Source organism: Toxotes jaculatrix, chromosome 17 (assembly GCF_017976425.1).
Source record: "Toxotes jaculatrix isolate fToxJac2 chromosome 17, fToxJac2.pri, whole genome shotgun sequence".
NCBI lineage: Eukaryota > Metazoa > Chordata > Actinopteri > Toxotidae > Toxotes > Toxotes jaculatrix.
In genome coordinates, this window is record NC_054410.1 from 5,560,177 (window position 1) to 5,579,835 (window position 19,659).

The window sequence follows — 19,659 nt, forward strand, 5'->3', positions numbered from 1 at the left end:
CATACACTACTTCTCTGACCACTTACTCTGATGTACAGCTCTGCTGAGTCCTCCCCAAGGGAAGAAATATAGAGTTCACGACTCCTATTTAACCCAGTAAATGAGGCACCTCACCTCGTGTCCTCTCATCAATGATGTCCTTGACCTTGGGTTTCTCCGCTGTGCTTTTGCGAGGCTTTTTGGCTGGAGGAGGCGTGTAGGCTGCTGCTTCTGGCTCCACCCACATCTCAGGGTACACCTCTTTGTATGGGTTACGCTCCTCTGGGGGAGCACGGCGTATCAGATGATTCATATTACAGGCTAATGTTATGAATTATTAAATGACATGCTTAATTAGGAAAGTGAAGATGAAGTGGTGATACATTTGATCACACATGGGAAGTTTTCACACGCCCAGCCGCTGACAAACTGAGACACAAGGTCAAATATTAGAGCTTCATAATAATGACTTCCTCTTACCCTCTGGTGGCTCCAAGCCCTTGGGTCCAGTGGGCTGAAATCCTGTCATCGCCCAGTCAATCATCTGCTTGTTCAGCATTTCCACTGATTTGGAGGTTTCTGTCTCATCACTGTCAGGACAGGCCATGAAGGCTTTGCCTGCCCGGCTGCACGCCACCTGTGAATGCATCAAAAACATTTATGACTTAGGCTAATCCTCTGTTTGTCCACACAAAGGACTGTCCATTGATTCAGTCTCAGTATTCCAAATAAACACTTTTCCTCTAATTATTAATAATTCTTCTTCTTCTTCTTCTTATTATTAATAATTCAGGCTGAAAACAAGATTTTGAATCCCGCTGCTCTTATATACTCACCTGTAGGACTTCATAGATGGCTTTCTTGTACATGGGCTGCTTATTGTAAGTTGGTTGGTGAAAGGCATTGTTAAAGGAACTTAAAGGCATGAGTTTCTCCACACAGACCTGAGAAAATCCACAGGAAATATGATTATTGTTCACTGCCGTGGGGCATTAACAATATTGTCATTGTTTTTAGGTAAAAAGTGTCAAAACATTAATAACTTTTATATTTATAGAGGAAAACAGCAATTGGTTGAACAAGTAAAACGAAGAAAGCTTATTATGAAGTGTGTGGTTGTCACTATAAATGGAAGGCTGTTTTGCTTAATTCCTTGAGAAAAAAAAAAAAATCACCTCACAGTAATGTTAATGTTGGCTCTATACACTCACCACTGAGAATTTTCCATCTCCAAACCACATGACCCATCTGGTTCCCTCGGCAGCTCTGCTCCGTCCCGTCATCCACCAGGATACGATGCGGCCTGGCCACCACGAGAACCCTCGCAGCTTCCCCCAAACCAGCTCGCCGATGCCAAAACCACGACCGTCCTGCAGCCAAAATAAAAGACAAATCATCCGCTCCGTATTAACTTCTGGGCATAGTTGTGAAATGTTTTTAAACACTGTCTGTCTCAGGGTTTTTTTTTTTTTTTTTAGGGGGATGATTAAGTGAGATTAAATATCTAACATGACAAAATAAAATAAAATATTATACAACAACAATAATTAAAGGTGATTACCTATAATATAAATGTGGCCTGCTAACAATAAATGTGGCCTGCTAACAATTATTTTCATGATCTATTAATCACCCAATTATTTTCTCGATTAATCGTTTTGTTCTAGAAAATGTCAGACAACTGTGAAACATGATCATCAGAAAGACACAAACCAACCAGAAGACACCAGTTTACATCAAACAGAACTGTACTGCAGATGTCCTCTGCATCATATTATAAGCATTTTCCCAGAGTTTAAGGTGACATATTTGGCATCTTTGTATAGTCTGACTGACAGTTGTACAACATCCCAGGTGAACAGCTTCTGATGGCTACTAGACTCCACAAAGATTAACCCTGGCTTTAAACTGAATCCTTTTTCCAATAGAGATCACTGTTGCAAAATCCTGTGAGTCTACAACCGGACATTAATCTTGTGTGAGCCAAGTACAAAATGATCTCACCTCATACTCGGGCTCAGTGTCTGCAGACTTGGGGCACGTCTTGTCTCCACCTACGATGGCGACAGGCTCAGGGGTCGTGGCCACAGTGGGGGAAGCTGGGTCAGTAGGCTGCTGCTGCTGAGGCGGCTGTTGATGTTGTTGTTGCTGCTGCTGCTGTTGCTGTGGCAGCGACGGCTGCGATTGCTGTTGATACTGAGGCTGAGACTGACACTGAGTGTGCGACTGAGGCTGCGGCTGCTGCTGCTGCAGCTGCTTTGAAGGCTGTGGGTGCTTTATTATTGAGACCTCTTCTCTCTGGGTCTCTGTTTCATTCTCCTCGTGATCCTTCATCGCGTTCATCGCTGACATCAGTTTGGCCTTTTTCTCTGCCTGAAACACAGTCCAGTGACAGCAGAGATGAAGACAGGGCTTTGCAGATGATGTGTGCAGTCACTGAGTTTAAGGCTGAGTATCAAGACTGAGTTTTGCTCCAGCTGGATAGTTAATATAAAAACATTGTTGAAGGTCATACTCACGGAAACAGATATGAGCAAACATTCAGTGCAGTTTTTTAGTCCCTGATAGTGTTGGAGAGACTGTGCTATGGAAAGAACTTGGTACTCAAACGTGTTGATGTTTGTTAACCAGCTACAAGCGACCGTTAGCTGGGCTAAACACATCACGGAAATTAAACTGATACCAGATTCTCATGTGTCTGGTGCAAAGAAAATAAATGAGTGTATTTTGCTAACTGTAACACTGTAGCTGGGTTTTTGGGGCAGCAACACTGACAAATCATCACCTTATCAAGTTATAGCAAATTTGTTTGCAAACATTCACTTATTTACACACTGAACAGACAAGGAGAGACATTATTCAGAGTCATAAAAAGTCCAATATTCAATTTAGTTTTGTTTTGCTTTCCACCGAGTCCTGAGGGATACCCTGTGCTTTAACTACTAAAACCAAAACAATGAGGTGAAAGATGCTAAAATGTGTCGGACAGCTAACAGGAACTACAGAGTATGTTAATAAATCTCTGAGTTCATCATTTCAAACCACCTATTTCACATTACACATAGTTACTCTGACCCGTTGTTTATATAAAAATACTGGTGAGTACAGCTTTAAATAAAAAATATGTGCTATATGGTTCATGCTTCTGCGTCACACCAGTGACTTAGCTGCAATTATATGCTCACTTCCTGCCATGGTGGTGGTGGTGTTCATGCAGGGCTGTCAATTAAACTGTATTACTACCAGGTACAGTATAAGCAGCAGCTGACAGTGTTTTTAGCCATTTAGCTGAACAACATAAGTGGTGCACTTCATCTCTGCTGTGTACGTGCAGAATCTTGATGGTGGGAGTCTGAACGCCTTTGTAAACACGTCTTTATCTCCGCCTGCAAGGCCCATTCATCAACTGCCGTGTATACAGTAACTCTATAGTGTCCATAGCGGCAGCGGAAAGTTCACTGGGTTTGCGGTACCTGACACTGAACCGCTAGGTCGATCAGAGAGGACGAGACGCAGCCGGGACTTAAGCCTCTCACAGTAAATCCCCAACAGCTGCACTCATTCTGATCTCTTTCTCTCAAACACACACACACACACACGGTAGGACTCACATGCTAACTTTCTTCTCCTGCTCTCGCTCTCTCTTCCTTTTACATACACACACAGAGAGTATATATCTGCAGTCCCATATGTAAACACGTGTTAGTCATACTATAGGCTCCACGTGAGAGCAGCGCTGCACAGCTGTGCTTACTTTCCTCGAGTCTTTCTCAGGTTCTCGGGTCTCACACACACTGTAAATGTCCAGAGCTGGACTCAGTCTATGGGAAGAGGAGAAAAAAGGCAAGTAGAGGAGAGACTGAGAGAGAGTATAGCACAATCCTCCGTCCTCTCTCCCAGTGTGACTCGTAAACAATAGCGCCTTTAAGGGGAGGTGGTGCCTAGACGGCGTGGGGAGGGGTATCTGCGCAGAAGAGTAGAAACATGTGCTCTTCAATCAAGAGCCTCTGCTGTGGTTTATAAATATCTGTACTGTAGTGCTGGATGGATGGTTCAAAGCCCTTGGCCATATGTGTTAGGCCTCTTGGCTCCAGCACAAGCACACTGGAGTTAGTGTTCGACAGCCTGCTTGGATGTGTGGTTCCAGATGGTAAACTGCAAAAGCTAACAAACGTCAATTAAACTGGTAAATGTGTTATGTGTATGGGGAGAAACAGTCTGTAATCATATTGGCAAGTGAGGAGAGCAGTCGCTGGTGCAATCAGAAATAAATGAGCTGACTGAGAATAAGTGCAAGGTTTTTTAGTCCAGCTTCTTCACCTCTGGTGACCGGTAATCACAGGTATACTGGGAGATCGGTAAGTGCCAGTAAAGCAGCTGAGCTACTGCTACTGCGCTCATTTTGGAGTGTTTAGGGTCAGACCGTCTCCAGGGTTCCTTCTCCTCAGAGCCAATGAGAAAGTGACGCTGAAAATGCCAGTGGGGGGAGGAGAGAAAGTACAGTGGCTATAAGAACCAGATATTTGTCTCTGGACTTCTTCCCAGTTGTAAATGCCCCCTTTTGGGGGCCTCACAGTGTGTGTGCAGCTCCACCAGCAAGACAGGCCCTCCGAGTCTAAAGGGGAAAATAGGGAAGGAGGTAGCAGACACACAATGCGGTCTTTATCATTTACGCACGCCTGCCCGTCACTGACAGCTCAGAAATACCACCACTTATATCCGCTGTCACGCTGTGCTGAAGACAAATACCAAAAATGACAGCAGGCATACTGTAGATGTATAAACACAGGAGAACAAATGTGTTTAAACAGCTTCACAGTGAAAACATCTACTCCCTTTTCTTCATGGAAAAAAATATGTTATATGTGAATACAATGGAAAACCAATCTTAAGTTACTGTACTTACAGTAATCATGGATTTTGTTATTGATAAAGTGAAAACAGAGGCTCTACAGGCTGCTGGCAGAGTGTAGAGACATGTTGGGCGCACAATAAGGGATAATCTGACTTAGAGGCTGTGCAGCATGATACCCTGAGGGCTCAAAGGGTGACAGAGTGCACTGGGAGGCAGAAAAAAAAGAAGAGATATTAGTCTCCGGGGTGTGCAGATGATACTTTAGTATCCAATCTGGACAGTACTTGTTAACAAAAAGGTCACGTTTACTGCTTAGCTTCAGTTATTTATAATACAACAACTGTCTATTATAAGGTTGTTAACTTTACGAGGAGAATTTCTTAGTCTCAAAGGGTCAGAGAGTCAAAAGTGCAGTTGTTGAGATGAAACACCATTGTGCATAAAACCCTGAAAGCTCACATGTAACACAGAGACAAAGACAGCAACCCTCAAACAAACGGGATATTAGAGATGTTCAAGTAGCAGGAAATGTGCCATCAAATCAAAACAAACAGCCAAGTCTGATTAAAGGCAAAAAGTTAGATGAAATAAACTGTCACTGAACATTACTTCCTCACACAACACGACAGCGAGCCTTTGAAGCAACACAAAAGAGTTTGACCTTTGAATGCAGTAGTCTCTCATACGCAACAGGCAGGAGAGACACGGCGGGGACTGTTTTGTGTAATTGTCTGATGGATTATACAGTGAGATATATCTTCAGTGCAAAGACCTAAGCTTATCTACACAGCAAGACTGCAGACAAATAGTGGAAACTTCCGTAAGTCACGACAGGTGTAGTTAACTTGAGATGCATCAGATCTAAACCTTGAAAAAGGCTGCTTTTAAAGTGGAAATACTGTCTGAAAATACACAAGTGGCAGGTTCTGTTGTGCAGTGATGTGGCTACTGCATTCATTAGCCTGATTTTAGCACAGATCCCTACAAAGGCAGTGTATTTCATGAGTGGCCTTGGGGGGTCACACCAAAAGAGGCCATCTGGTTCTCATTGTATTGCGTCCTTTTAAGAGATAATTAGGAATATTACAGAGTTAGCTATGAATACATAAATAGAATTCCCCATGAATCCACAAGTGGAGTTGTTACAAAAAAATGCCCCCCCCCCCCCCCCAACCCCCCCTACCCGAAGAGGCTGCTCAGTTCACTCAAAAGATCTTTAAAATCTTTTTGAGTTATCCAAATCACTGTTCTTATAGTAAATATACATCCTGAGTGCAACAGAACAAAGTGCACAATGACAGGAAGGAAAGTGCTCAAACAACAACTTAACCTTTTTCCCAGTTGAATGTTATGTAAGGTAAAATCATGCTGGCTCTGAAAGAAACAGAAACATTTTTAAGGTACATGTATTTGACCTAAAAGAATGATGCTACTCTGACATTTCTAGGCACTGCAATGAAACAGGAAATAGTTTCAGCGCATATTCACCCCACGGGAAAAACTTTTTTTCACGCAAGCAACTTTTTCCCAAACACGGCTAAAGCCTGTTCACGCTTCCTTTTTTTTTAAAGAGACGGTTTCCCTTTAAGCTGTGCAGAGCAGATGGTCCACAACAACCCTCGTGGAAATACCTGAAGTCAGCATATTCCCCTCGCTATAAGCTGGCTAATCAGACATGCACACTATCCCCCTGTGTTATCAAACAAACAATGCAGTGCACATACCCATACACGCCAGCGCGCAACCCTCATAATCCAGTGTGGGGCTTGAGTTTTTTTCACCCCCACTCTCGGGGTAGAAGAGATCGCTTAAAAAAAGAAAGCATGAACATTTCTTTGTCTGGGAATTCAGGGTCAGGTGATTGCCGACAGGAATTCTGGTTGGCTAGAGAGGACTTGCAAAATGTTGGCAGCGAGCCAAGAGGCTGTCTTGCAAGCAGGGCTGGAAATTTGCTGCAAACCTCATCTTCACCCTCATATCCATAGCACAGAGTTCATTTCCATAGCTGGGGGAGGGGTCAGGAGAAGAATAGGGGAGGGAAACGGAGAGGGAGAGACGGAGAAGTCCACTGTAACACAAGGCACATGAAAAAAAGAGAGATCCTGGAGAAAGTGCAAGATGGCAGTAACCCTTTCAGCCACCATGTCCTTCCCTGCTGCAGGAGCATGCAACAGCAAAATGCTGTGTGGCAAGAGAGCCAAAACTGGAGGCTATGCATCACATTACTCCTCAGGAAAGGGCTTTGATGCCAAAACAAAGTCTTTGTGCAAATTAGATCAAAGCTTGAAATACGCCAGATGAGAAAAGGGGAAAAAACAGGCACAGTCACAATTTGCATCTTGCAAATCCCCTCAAATCTCAGCCTAGTAGAGCCACATGTTCAAGAAAATCCACCTCTGTTTGGAAAATGTAAACTGCCTACTTGCCTCGTATTTTACGACATTTCACTTGTGGGACTCCGGCATGTCCTGCTAATTTGGCAATATTTCCTCCCTGGAGACATTTTTATGGCCGCTCCCCAAGCCTTCTCCAGAGGAGAGCAGAGGGGGGAGGGGAGGCAGAAGAAATGGAAGACCCCATGTTGATACTACGGAGACTCCTCATTATGTAACAGATGAAGTTGCACTACATCACATTACTAATGAGGAATGTGGGGAACTCCACGTTTGTACAGATTAAATTCATGCTGGATTATTGCTCCACAAAAGAAATCAGAACTTTTGATCATGTCACGTGATCTTCTACTGACGATGTTTTCATTATGCCCACTTGTCACTTAGGTGGCTTTGAGAATAAAAAATTCTTACTGACCTTGAGCTTTCAGCTGATCAAACTTTTTTTGGGATCAAATTTTGATCAATCTCCATCTGAAGATCGTGTGATACAATCAAAAGCAAATGAAAATACAATTCCATAGCGACTTGGCAATCTCCAACTGATGAGGAAGCCCATGTGAAACAATCAAAAGCTCAGGAAGGGCTACAAAATTCAACTTGTGGCGTAATTGTTCTGTCAACTACTGTTCCCAGTAATGAACTTTAAACTGTTTGTTACTGCTCTACATTTACAAGACAAGCCTCATTGAAACTATTTTCAATCAAAGAAAAAGTCCCAACAAAATCTGTTAACAGGAAAAACCACGTTCCAACCGACTTTAATCTTGTGTGAAAAACACTGCACCCTCATTCATTTGAATGTGGCCACTTTCAGGGTGCCAACGCGAAGGGCTTCAGCAAAAAAAAAAAAACACACAAGGTCAGCCGGCAAAAACGTTGAACCTGGCTCAACTTTTTCTACAGTGTTATGTCATAAGGCAAGATGCTCTATACGTCTACTGTTTACCTTGTAACTGTCATGATTAAAGACAAAATGGTTGCTGTCACGATAACTTTCCAGAGGAGTGAAATCCTTCCTCCTAAGACTATGAAGGGGAATTATGTGTGTGCCCCTGGTAGACTAATGGTTAGGATGCACGCCATATAACTGCAATGTCCCCAGTTAGATTCTAGCTGGGGACTCTTTGATGCATGCCATACCCCTCCTTCTCCCTCCACGCTTCCCATCTCTCTATGCTGTCAAATATCAAATAAAGGTAAAAACGGCAAAAAACTAAACAAACAAAGAAACAAAAAAGTTTTTCTGGGTATTGAACTGACCCTATAATCTTAGATCATTTCGCCTCAGCTTCAAGAGATCAAAAGCACTCAGAATTATGCAAATCTAAATTTACAGCAACATTTTCATCCAGGAAGCATGAATCATGTCAAGGCATCAAACAGATGTGTTCACCGCAGCTGCATGTGATTTCTCCTCTGCTAATACAATAGACAAGAACAAAGCCAGGAAACGCAGGAGCCGACTGAGCCAATGGCTCTGGAAATCCTCTGAAATAAATGGTACCTTCATGAGATATCAAATGACCCATCAAATACACTTGGCCGTGAATACACCACAAGCCCTATCTTTGACCCTGGCAGCTTTAGTCCACGCCTGTCACTCACCCTGCTGTCAGCGGTGGCTGGGACAGAGCTGGGGTACTCACCTCCATCTTCCACTTGGCCAGCCACTCCTCTCTGGTCCGCTTGCTAATGTAATAAGGGTCACCAGCCTGGAAGGTTATTCTGGGCATGGGCCTCTGACGAAGGCTGATCTCCCAACCAACTCCCCCTCGCAGCCTGCCTCGACCTCCCTGTTTAAGGTGTTAAAAAAAAAAAAGTTAGCTACTAGTTTTTGATTCTTCCCTTGAGGAAGCATCGAGATTTGTAGTAAATCTGTGCATCCAATCTGTCACTAGAGCCTGTGAGAAAGACTCTGGTTAACAAGTGAGTAATTTGTAGTTGAGGCGATGGAATTGTCGAAATTGTAAAAAGATGATGACTCACATGTTGGTGTGCCATTTGGTGCTATTAGCTTGTGATTGGTCAGGCAGCAAGAAGTGATGCCACAGTGTCTAATCACAACTCCCTGGCAACAGCCTCAAGGTCACCAGCAATAACTGATACGAGGAGCTCCCAAGTGTATTTGATATTTCAGATCTATACACCATTAGGTACCATTTCTTTCACAAGTCCAAAGGCAAGAGAACTGATCAGTTTTTCTGGACCTTGGAGATCAGCGAAGATACCAAGCTTCTGTACTAGCGATGGTGTAGATACAGTTTACTTTGGGTGCAAGCTTTCAAAATACATTTGTGGGAGAGCAGGTGGCAAAAGGTTGAATGATGGACAGATATAAACTTAAAAGGTTTAGTTTGATATTTTGAGAAACACACTGTTTTCTCACTTCAATTCCTTTTCTTAACAAGAGTTAGATGAAAAGATTAAAACTACTTTCATATCTGTCCCTTCAACATGAAACTGGAGCCAGCAGCTGATTAGGTTAGCTTAACATAAAGACTGCTGTAGAAAAACTTCTTCTTGAATACTGAGAGCTGCTATTTCTCTGTTCACATTGTACAGACTCAGTGTGATGAATCCAGTCTCTTTGCTTCATGCTGCGTGGACAGAAGACCCAAGCACAGCTGTTCTCTGAAGGGACATTCACAGCTCCTTACCTTCTATACAATCAGGTAAGCAAAAGCACAGCAGCTGCTGACTTTGTGACAAGGTTGATTCAGTCAGTCACACACTCAAGTTGTCGATCATGCCTTCCTCAGTACAATGGCCGTTTAATGTTAACTTTCAGTTGACGGTCGGCTGTCTCTCCCCTCCCTTCAGATTACCTCACAACTTAAACATGGATAATCAGGTAGGGATCACTATATCAATACATTGATTACTAAATCTAATCTATGTTCATTTCCCTAGCCTGGCTCTGTCTAGAAGTAACACAATACACCTGCTAGCATCTACCAAGTAATTAAAACTTTATAACTTGTTTTTTTATCCATGCAAAACCAAAGTGTAAAAACAAGTTCAGAGGGCTAGACGAGAAGATTCACAGAAACAGTCTGCCACCCAGGCTCTTTTCAAATGGTGAACTGTTGATATTTAACCAAGTGAGATGTAACATATTAAATTATTATGTATTTTCGAAAATGCAGAATTTTTCCTTTAAGGGGGCATACGTACCATACTATCTTTGGACAAACTCAGGCTAGCTGTTTCCCCCTGTTTCCAGTCTTTATGCTTAAGCTAAGCTAACTGGTTGTTGGCTATAGCTTCACATTTACCCAAAAATCCTATCATCTAACTCTCAGCAAGAAAACTAGAAAAAAAAGTGCTTTTCCAAAACTGTTGCTACTCAGCTACAGTCATGCAAAAAATACACGTAAACCTCCCCTCATCAAGCATACAACCTGTTCTACAATAAACAATAAGTGATAAGAAAAAACAAGGACATTGCTATAACAACACTGAATAGACTGACACTTTGACAACATACCAGTATGATGAGTTGTTCTATTCAGCATTTCTGCTACAAAAACAGTCCTTTTTCCAAGTCAAAAAAAAGCACTTTAGCTTCTGTTCAAACTGCACCACAACCATCTATCATGCTGGCAAGCAGAGGTTTCACAGTTTGTGACAGGAAAGATAATTCACATTCAAAAAGGATGCTACAGCCCTGGCAGTTGTGAAAGACGCCAAAAGAGTTACATCAGCCAGAGAACAAAGACACAAACAGAGCAGAAATCTTACCTCCGTCTTGACTGCATCACCCCCATCCTCCTCCTTGTGCTCCACATCTAGAAAGAAGACAGCGACACAATGGATGGCCTGAATCATTCACAGGAGAGTGGAAATTGGCCACATCGGTTATCGCTGCATCTGTGTTTAACTGCCCCCTCATTCACCATATTCACCATATGACACATTTATTAACCCAGATTGTTGAGCTTGCCCTCCGTTATCATGCCATTAACTATATGCTTGATCAAATTAAAGCCAGATTAATAAGTCTGCTGAGGGATACAGGCTCTGGAAAACTCCTTAGGCACGCTCAAAACTGCTCTGGGATCGTCAGAGCTTGTGCGCTCAGGTGCCATAAGAGGGTTTGATGCAATCCAGAGGGTTTGGAGTGGCTTCCCAGGTTATGATGAGTGTGGAGAGGGGCCACGTTTATTTTGGCAAATGTCACACTTCTGACCTTATATATCCCCCCTTCATGAGACACACAGCTGGTTGCTATTAGCATGACCCCTCCCACGCCGCTGACACTGAGCCGTAAAGGCAACAACATACTGCTTCACTTCTGTGACTCTGGGGCGGTATATAATCTCTCTGCCAATCTCCAAAGCCTCAACTGCATTAAGACATAAATCGCTTCTTGCTGCTGTTGAGTCCTGTAGAAGCGGGCGTGTGTAGAAGCTGGTCTTTGTCTATGTTATTTGGAACAGAAAAAGGTGGTAGAGCCTAAAAAAATTCTGCAAGTTGTACCACCACTCAAGCATTACTGTGTAAGTATTCTACATAAGTATTCCACCTAAGAACAGTTTAAAGGTACTTCGGCCTTTGAGTTTATAAGTTCTGTCTTGACGTTGGAAACAACTGTGGATAAAATTTTATACATACATATATATATATATACACACACATACACACGCATACACATACACAGAGGAAGTTGCAAAAATAGAGAGGTGCAGAAGGGTAAAGATTGTCAAAAATAGCACAGAAAACATTTGGTGAAACATGCACTGAAACCACAGTCTAATAAAAATGTCTTAAACACAATAAAAGCTGCAGTTGGGATTTCCCATTAACTTGGCCATGATTTAAGATCTGGAGGTCTACAACAACAAGGGCATGTTATTCATTCTTAAACAGCATTGTTTGCCTGTGTTCAGCAGAGCAGCGAGGGGTTAGCCAGGGAGCATGGATACCACCCAACTGAAACATGATTCATGAAAAGTTTTTCACCCGCAGCAGCAGAAAAATAGATAAGGAAGCCAAAATCAGCTTCATCACAGCTCCTCAAACCAACACCTCTGGTATTACATTCACAATGATTAATTTGAACATAAGCAAGTATTTCTAAAAGTGCCCAGGCAAGGTGATATGACACCAGTGGAGTATACACACATCATTCAAGCGGCTGTGCCCTAAATTAGCATGGTGGCACAGTCTGAGTAAACATGACTATCTGCTTAGTCGAAGCCCAAACACTATCATAACACTTGAGCCCTGAGAGGCTAAGGACAGCTTCTGATGGCATGTTTTCTGCACAGCCAACACTGGCTTGTCAGTGAAGTACCCTACAGACCTGTCCAAACAATAGTCTGCTCTCTTAGCAGCCTCTTCAAGTTGGTTCCATGTGTAGCTGAGCCCCCTGTTCCTCCCTCCCCCTTGCTCTTTTTTTTTTTTTTCCATCACTCTCTCCTGGTCTCGTCGTCCTCATCGGGAATAAGTGACTATATAACAAATCGGTGAGGCGGTGTGGACTGCCAAGGTCATTGGGTTTGTGAGGGGAGCTGGCTAATGTTGCCCACAGAGAGTATACCTTGCCAGTTTGAGCGGGTTCCAGCTCTCGTATTGCTAGAGCTCAGTTCCACTCCAGCCGGAGCTCAAATCCTTCCTGTGCCCTCCAGATGGATAACAGAAACCCTGTTTAGCTGGCTATCGATCCACCACACTGCCCCCCACTAAGGTCTCTGCTCTATAAGATGAATTTATATCCACTCTCCCTCTATTCAGATTTGTCCAGTCTCATTTAATGTTTAGTACCTCACAGTATGCTCCATCTGTACATCTTACAGGTGAAACTGTGTGTGGTATCTAAAGGATCACTTAGCAATTAAACTCCGGGCAGTACTGTGGGCACTTTTTGCTGACGTAATCTGAATTAAAAGCCAGTGTGGTCTTTTTTTTTAAGACTGCACGTGCTGACTGCTTCCTCTGCTACAGTCGCCTGCCCCAACTCAGAAATCCTACAAATGTTGTTTCAGTGTGTCATAGGTGTCACAAAGTACTCACAAACCGATGCCAAACAGCATATTTGTGTGTATGCAGCCTGTTAAATAACGAGCTATCCATCCTGCACTGTTCACACATTACGATATGACTGCAGATGCACGCCTGCTGCCTCGAAAGGGAAAAAAAAAAAAACTTTGTGGCTAACACTGCTCATGATGACTACTTAGTTCCTCTTTCATTTAATCCCAGTCTGCTGTGTGCTGCCTCTGCTGAAACTGTGAGTGAAATTTTTCAACAAAACATCTGACACTTGTAACAAAGTCTGTCTTAGCCAGTGATTTTATGTTGTATTTTCATAAAGCTGGGAGGAAAAAAAACCCAGTAATGGTCAAAATTGAAGTGCCAGAAGGCGAGATGACTTTAAGTCTGTGGTATGGATTTAGCTTTAAAAATCCTTGTTCCTATACTTCCTGTAATGCAACCTAAAAGCATCTCTGTGTTAGACTGCTTGGCAAACCCTGGTGACACTGTCAGTGATTTTGAGAGTTACAGTTTAGCTCATTTAAAAAGTGATATTTGCACAGATAATATAAATTATCATTATCATAGGTTTATGGTTTAGGTTCTGTTATGCCGTCTGTACTCACCACTCTATCACACTAAAGCTGAGCAGCGTTGGATCCAGCTCTCAGAAATCTTGTTCTGAGTCATTTACACCAAAAGCAAACAGGGTTATCCCTGGTCTCTGCTTGGAAGTGCAGTAACAGATCCTAGAAGCACAGACCAGGTGAATACAGAGTGCAGACGAAGTTTGTAAAGAGTTCTGGGCACAACGCCATCCACCTGGCAGGGCCCCCGACAGGGAGGCGGCCACAACAGAGACCTGCCAGCTCCCAACAGAGGCTTGTTGCCAGGAGACGAGTCGCTCCTCCCCTGGCTTTATTTACTGCACTCCTCATCAAGGTCAAAGCCAGTGTCTCTGCGGCCGAGAGAGGAGGGAGAGAGACACGTGGCTGAGAGAGAGAGATAGGACAGAAAAGCAGAGTGTATGTGGGGGGGTGCGGGCTAAGTGATATGGTTAATCTCCATCTTGGCCTGAAAACTACCTGTCAGCACCACTCTCTCCCAACAATGCCCCTCTGATTTATATCATCTTTATATGCTAATTTTATCTGCCTCTCCTCTGTGGCTGCTGCAGATTCAGCTCTGTGTGACCAAAACTCAATTTAAAATAGTTTGTTATAATAAAAATGTGGACACTTTGAATTTAAGCTAGTTATTGTATTTTATGTAATAGTGCAATATAAGTTAATAGCCGTTTAGTCATTTAAGTTTTGCACTAGTACAAGTCACCTCTTTCTTTTAGAGGCAAGCACTTTAAAGTCATGCCTCTGTTTCTGTCGTCTTACTTGTTAGTTTCAATTTCAGTTTCAGTTTGTCTAAATTCATAATGAGGGCAATTAATGACTGTCTGGCATTTATTGTCTCGACTCGTCATTTTGTGGATAAAACACAAGAACACAGTGAAAGATTCTCATCGTAATTTCCTAAAGCTCCGGGTGCAATTTTCCTGTTGCTTGTTTTTTTTTCTGATCAACAATCCAAACCCCATAAATACTGGATATTATTACAATCCAGAGGCAAACACAGGACTGCACATAAAACTTGTACCTTCTCTGAGCGACATAAAACTTTAAGGAACTAAAACAAGGTTTTCACATTTAGACTGGCTGAGGCTGACGCCTCCTTGTTGCTAAATTATATTTAAGGTGGTTAATTTAGTATCACTGTCTTTCTTTCACACTAGAGCCGCATGTGTCTCCATCTTAACACTTGTCTCGGTTGCATGGTGCACGCTGCACATTCAAAAGCCAACTTGTGGCTCATAGTGAAAGCATTTGGTAAACCACACCAAGACGTTTAGAAGAAATGAATACATCATGCAAACATGCAATATAATTTGTATAATGTGAATATTAATAGTTTTAACATTATAGTTATATTGTTCTGTACTGCCTGAGAGCGAAGAAAAACCGGAGTCAAATTCCTTGTTTGTTTGCACAAACTTGGCCAATAAATCTGATTCTGATTCTGATGGCTAATTTGCCCGACAAATCTAATATTTACTACAGCCTTTTCTTGATAAATGCAACTCTCTTAGCCAGTGTTACTGATCCTTGAATTGTCAGTGCCAGGTTCTGTGTGTGGAGCTACACATACCCACTCAATCTGACATTTACACTTCATTACTCAACATCTTGTACAATTCTAATGCATGTGACTTTTCCTGCTGGATCCGCAGAGAGCGGATCAAAAGATAGCGAAGCTGAACAAGCAGAGGCCAAAAACTCACATTTCGTTGGGCGCTCCAGTTTCCGCCTCCCTCTTTTCTTGCGCGGCGTCGTCAGGCTGTCGTTCTTGTCTTTCTCCGAGTCCTGCTGTTCCCGGCTGGGCAGGAATCCGTTCTCCTGGGAAGGGCTCAGGCTCTGACCCTGGGAGCTGTCCTCTGCCCGGCAGGAGGAAGGGTCTCTGGGGATCCCGTTCTCCACTTCCCTCTTCTCCTGTTTGGGGAAGCAGGCGTCAGACGTCCTGTCTCTGTGCCCGCCCACGTCTCCATTGTGGACCTGTGCCATGGACTGCCTACCCATCCCAATGTAGCTGTTGCCCACACCCACACCATCTTTGAGAGAGCCACAGCTCTCGACCTGCAGGCAGGGGAAGAGGAGGTTGAAATGTTAACATCCTGGCAATCTATCAACTTCACAGATAGTTACAATTTGATGTTCTGAAGGCGTACAGCAGTGTTGTGCCTGTCAGCAGTTATGACATATCACTGTAGCTGTCTGTGCAATAAACAAAACCTTTCAGGATTTACAACAAATCCTCCAGCACGCTTGAAAAAAGGTCACCTGAGCGAGTAACAATAAAACATTTGGCATTATCAGAGTGAGGATAAGCACTCTTCAGCCTCTGCTGGCTAAATGGGCAATTTGAAAGGAAATGTCAATTAAAGCATTTATCCATTTCATATTAGATAAGCTATTTCATCCTCCTCAGCTCTATTTGGACAGAATCAAACATGTAGCTCAACTTCTACACTTATTAGTCAGTGAATTATGGCATTTCCCATTTAGCTCTGTTAAACTAGAGCTGTAAACTTCAAAGCTGTGCCAGTAAATCTGCTGTACAGCCATTAAGTTGGAAAGTGAGGAAGGGATTACATTACAGTTCATCAGGTACACTACTGCGCTTCCTGTAGTCATGCATTCATCATTACAGCAGCATGGAAATATGTGAAGAATGTTGGCTGTTTGACAACGGAGAAGTTTCTCTCTCCGTCCAGTTTGGAACGCCCAGCTAAACTATTTCATTCTATGCAGAGGAGTAAATTCAAAGAGAGCTGACCCATCTGAAGCTGCAGTTTAAGTTACAGCAGCAGACGCCTTAAAAAGCACAGTTTTAAAAGACCGAGAAAAGATTTGTTTCAAATATAAGTGTTTAAAAAAAAAAAAAGTGACAGTGTCTCTGCTGCCGCATAAAAATAGCCATAAAAACACACTTTCTCAGACAATCCCATTACTGGGTCACTGGGAGCAGAAAGTGGAGCATGTCTTGTGAGATCAGACTGTCAACACTGACGAGAGCAGCGCTGAAGCTTTCATCCCTCATAGATGTAGGTACGGCAGTTTGCATTGAAGACAGGCGACAGTAACGCCACAGGAGGCATCTGTCTGTCAGCAGACGGTATTTAGCAAACACAAGACCCTGTGCTGGAAGCAAAAAGGTCAAATGTAATCTGATTCTTGCAGACTAAATAGGCAAACAATGTAAACTAGCTTTAATGTGACCCAGAGATCTATAAAACGTCTGCGTAATGAATACAATGCAAATTATGCGGAACACAGGCACAAAATAAACTTCGGTGAAAGTCGTACTGTATCGTAAAACAAAGATACATCAAGCCAAAGTTGGTTTTTAAGCATTCCTCGCAGGCCACAAAACTCTAAATGACTTCATCGTTGTAGTAACTGAGAACAAATTAACTGTAAATGTTGTGCAGTTGTGCTCATGCAAAGAGCGGCGCTCTGCTAAATCTATTTGACACAATGAAGGAAAACAACAAACCCACAACTCACAAAATATTAATATTGTGAATCAAGAAAAAGGGCTTGCAGCGTGAGTTTAGGCCAATGCCCACATACACACACACACAAAAGCAAACAGACATGGACACAAACAGAAAGTCAAACACATGCACAGGCAGTGCACACACACAAACAGTACACACAACTGTCGCTTAAAGAATTACGCAACAGATTAGTGACCCAGTGAACTACATGAGGCCCCTGCCAGAGGTCAGAGTTCACAGTCAGTAAATCAGGCGGCTCAGACAGGCAGACAGAGGTCAAAACAAAACACTGACAACCTAATCCAACTTACTGCTGCAGCAGCACAACTTACACACCACCACGTCGTGGTATGGTGTGTAAGTTGGTGGTGATGTGAAAGGCGTCACTTGTGACAGTGATAAACCAACTGATAAATATCATCAAACTTGGAAGTCCTCAGCTCTGCTGTAAAGACAAACTATGCCCTGCCACTGCCTTTAAACATGTTTTGTTTACATACATTTATATATACTAATGCTTATTTATTGATGAGTAAGTTCTCAATCAATTAATTTTTCATCTTACCAATGAAACAACTTGGCTAAGCAAGCTCGTCTTAGCACAGTACTGCAGGTTTCACGGGTGGGGGGCCGTCTCAGGTGTTAATATTATATTAGGACTTTAGAGCAGATTACTGAATAATGAGATCAGCTAAGTATTTTTGCAACCTCCTCCAGACTAGCTGAAGGCACTGAATGTTACAGTCTGGACCCACGATAGTAAGGAGCAGTTAACCGCAGTTAATATTTAAAACGTTAAACCCGGTGAGACGAGGTGAGTGAGTTAATACTTTGCCTTGTTTTGCATTTTTCTAGAAGGCTTGGCTCGGGGTCAGTGATATCTCACCTCTGTCAGCCATCGACCGCTTAACCTTCTGTTTTCGATTTAAAGATTTAATAATTAATCACTAAAAAGGAAAGAACTGCCACCACTAATCCAGGTCAGAGAGCCTTCAGTGCCTTTTCAATGGCATTTTAGTTTGATAAGTACATGTTTGAGCGACTGTCTCATTTTGAGAAGAATAACAACAAGAGTGAAACACCTATGTGACTGGAGCATCTGTACATGTTTCTGAGTGCATCTTTTCTTTTTCCGTTACTGGCGCAATTCACTCAGCTGCTCTAAATACACTGACACAAACCCTCAGGCATATCCCCGCCGTATACTATCTGTAAATATTTTTCTAATCCCCTTTTAGGTTTGTTGAATCACACTGCGAGAATTAATTACCATGATTTTAAGCACAGGCTTATGCAAATGATAACATCTTGGGAAAAAAAAAATGCCCCGATACATGCTGGCCCAAGAGTCATTATTAAATCAGGGCTTTTAACTACAGAAGGCATCACAAGCAGATTACAAATGGTGTTAGTGCGGTGTCTGCGTGTGGTGGAGACTGTATGATGTTTATTCATGACTACAAAAGGAGTACATGTGGTGTCTTACAGGTTAACAGGTTTCTGAAGGCAGAAACAACACTGAGGCTGCTGACAGGTGTAATATCTTGTACAGATACTATTTTTTTTTTTTTACTATTCAAAGCCTCGCACCTTGCATTTAGATCATCGTGACACACTTAAGGCTGGGTTATGCTTAAAAATGGTTCATATGATATGTCATGTGGAAAAATGTTAACAGCTGTTAGGCCACACTCAATAGTGGGCTGAAAAGCCTGGTGTCTCAGAGGAGGGGAGACGCAATCATTGTGCAAATGGAAAACACTGTACACTTTTACACAGACTTGAAGACATTTATGGTACTGCACAGTCTGAGTGAGTTAAGTTTAAACTTTCATACTTACTCATCTCCACACGTCTGGCCTATTGATGAGTGAAATGGGCATGAATGTCTGATTGCTGGTTTTTGGAAAGTTACACATTACGTGACCCAGCCCCCCTCATTCTGACGCCAGAAAGGTGTGAAGGAATGTAGCCTGATTACCAGGATGAGTAGGGGGGCGGTTTTATGATAGCGTTTGATGATCCATTAAGCATTGTGTGTGAAGGATGTCAAGGGTACAGAAACGCTTATCAGATGGTCGAACAGCGTCTGACAATCCCACATTCGCACCTGCTTCACACACTGATTTGCCACTTGTGTGGAGGTGAGAAAGTAATCCAGGTTTGAACCTCTTTCTCTCTCAAACTCTCTCTTCCGTTCTTCATAGAACTATAAAACGTCTGCGTAATGAGTGCAATACTATGAATGTCCTCCAGAAGAGACTGAAAATAAGCAGTTGTCCCCCACACAAAAAAAAAACCCAATCGAAGTTGCCTTCGATTCAATTTTCAAAGAGAGAACTATG

General features: G+C 42.7%; 1 protein-coding gene across 5 annotated transcripts in view; it reads right to left on the reverse strand.

The window, feature by feature from the left end:
* dnmt3ab (DNA (cytosine-5-)-methyltransferase 3 alpha b) overlaps positions 1-19,659 on the reverse strand; it is a 32,982-nt gene that overhangs the window by 7,807 nt on the left and 5,516 nt on the right. For 3 of the 5 annotated variants that reach the window (XM_041060161.1, XM_041060159.1, XM_041060160.1), the window contains exons 4-11: positions 15,539-15,890; positions 10,972-11,018; positions 8,877-9,023; positions 1,984-2,352; positions 1,191-1,349; positions 816-923; positions 460-616; positions 115-261 (exon numbers count right to left, since the gene is read on the reverse strand). In XM_041060161.1, the coding sequence (XP_040916095.1) occupies positions 115-261; positions 460-616; positions 816-923; positions 1,191-1,349; positions 1,984-2,352; positions 8,877-9,023; positions 10,972-11,018; positions 15,539-15,890 (1,486 nt within the window). The remainder of the gene's footprint in view (positions 1-114; positions 262-459; positions 617-815; positions 924-1,190; positions 1,350-1,983; positions 2,353-8,876; positions 9,024-10,971; positions 11,019-15,538; positions 15,891-19,659) is intronic. The other 2 variants (XM_041060163.1, XM_041060162.1) reach the window with 1 other exon arrangement.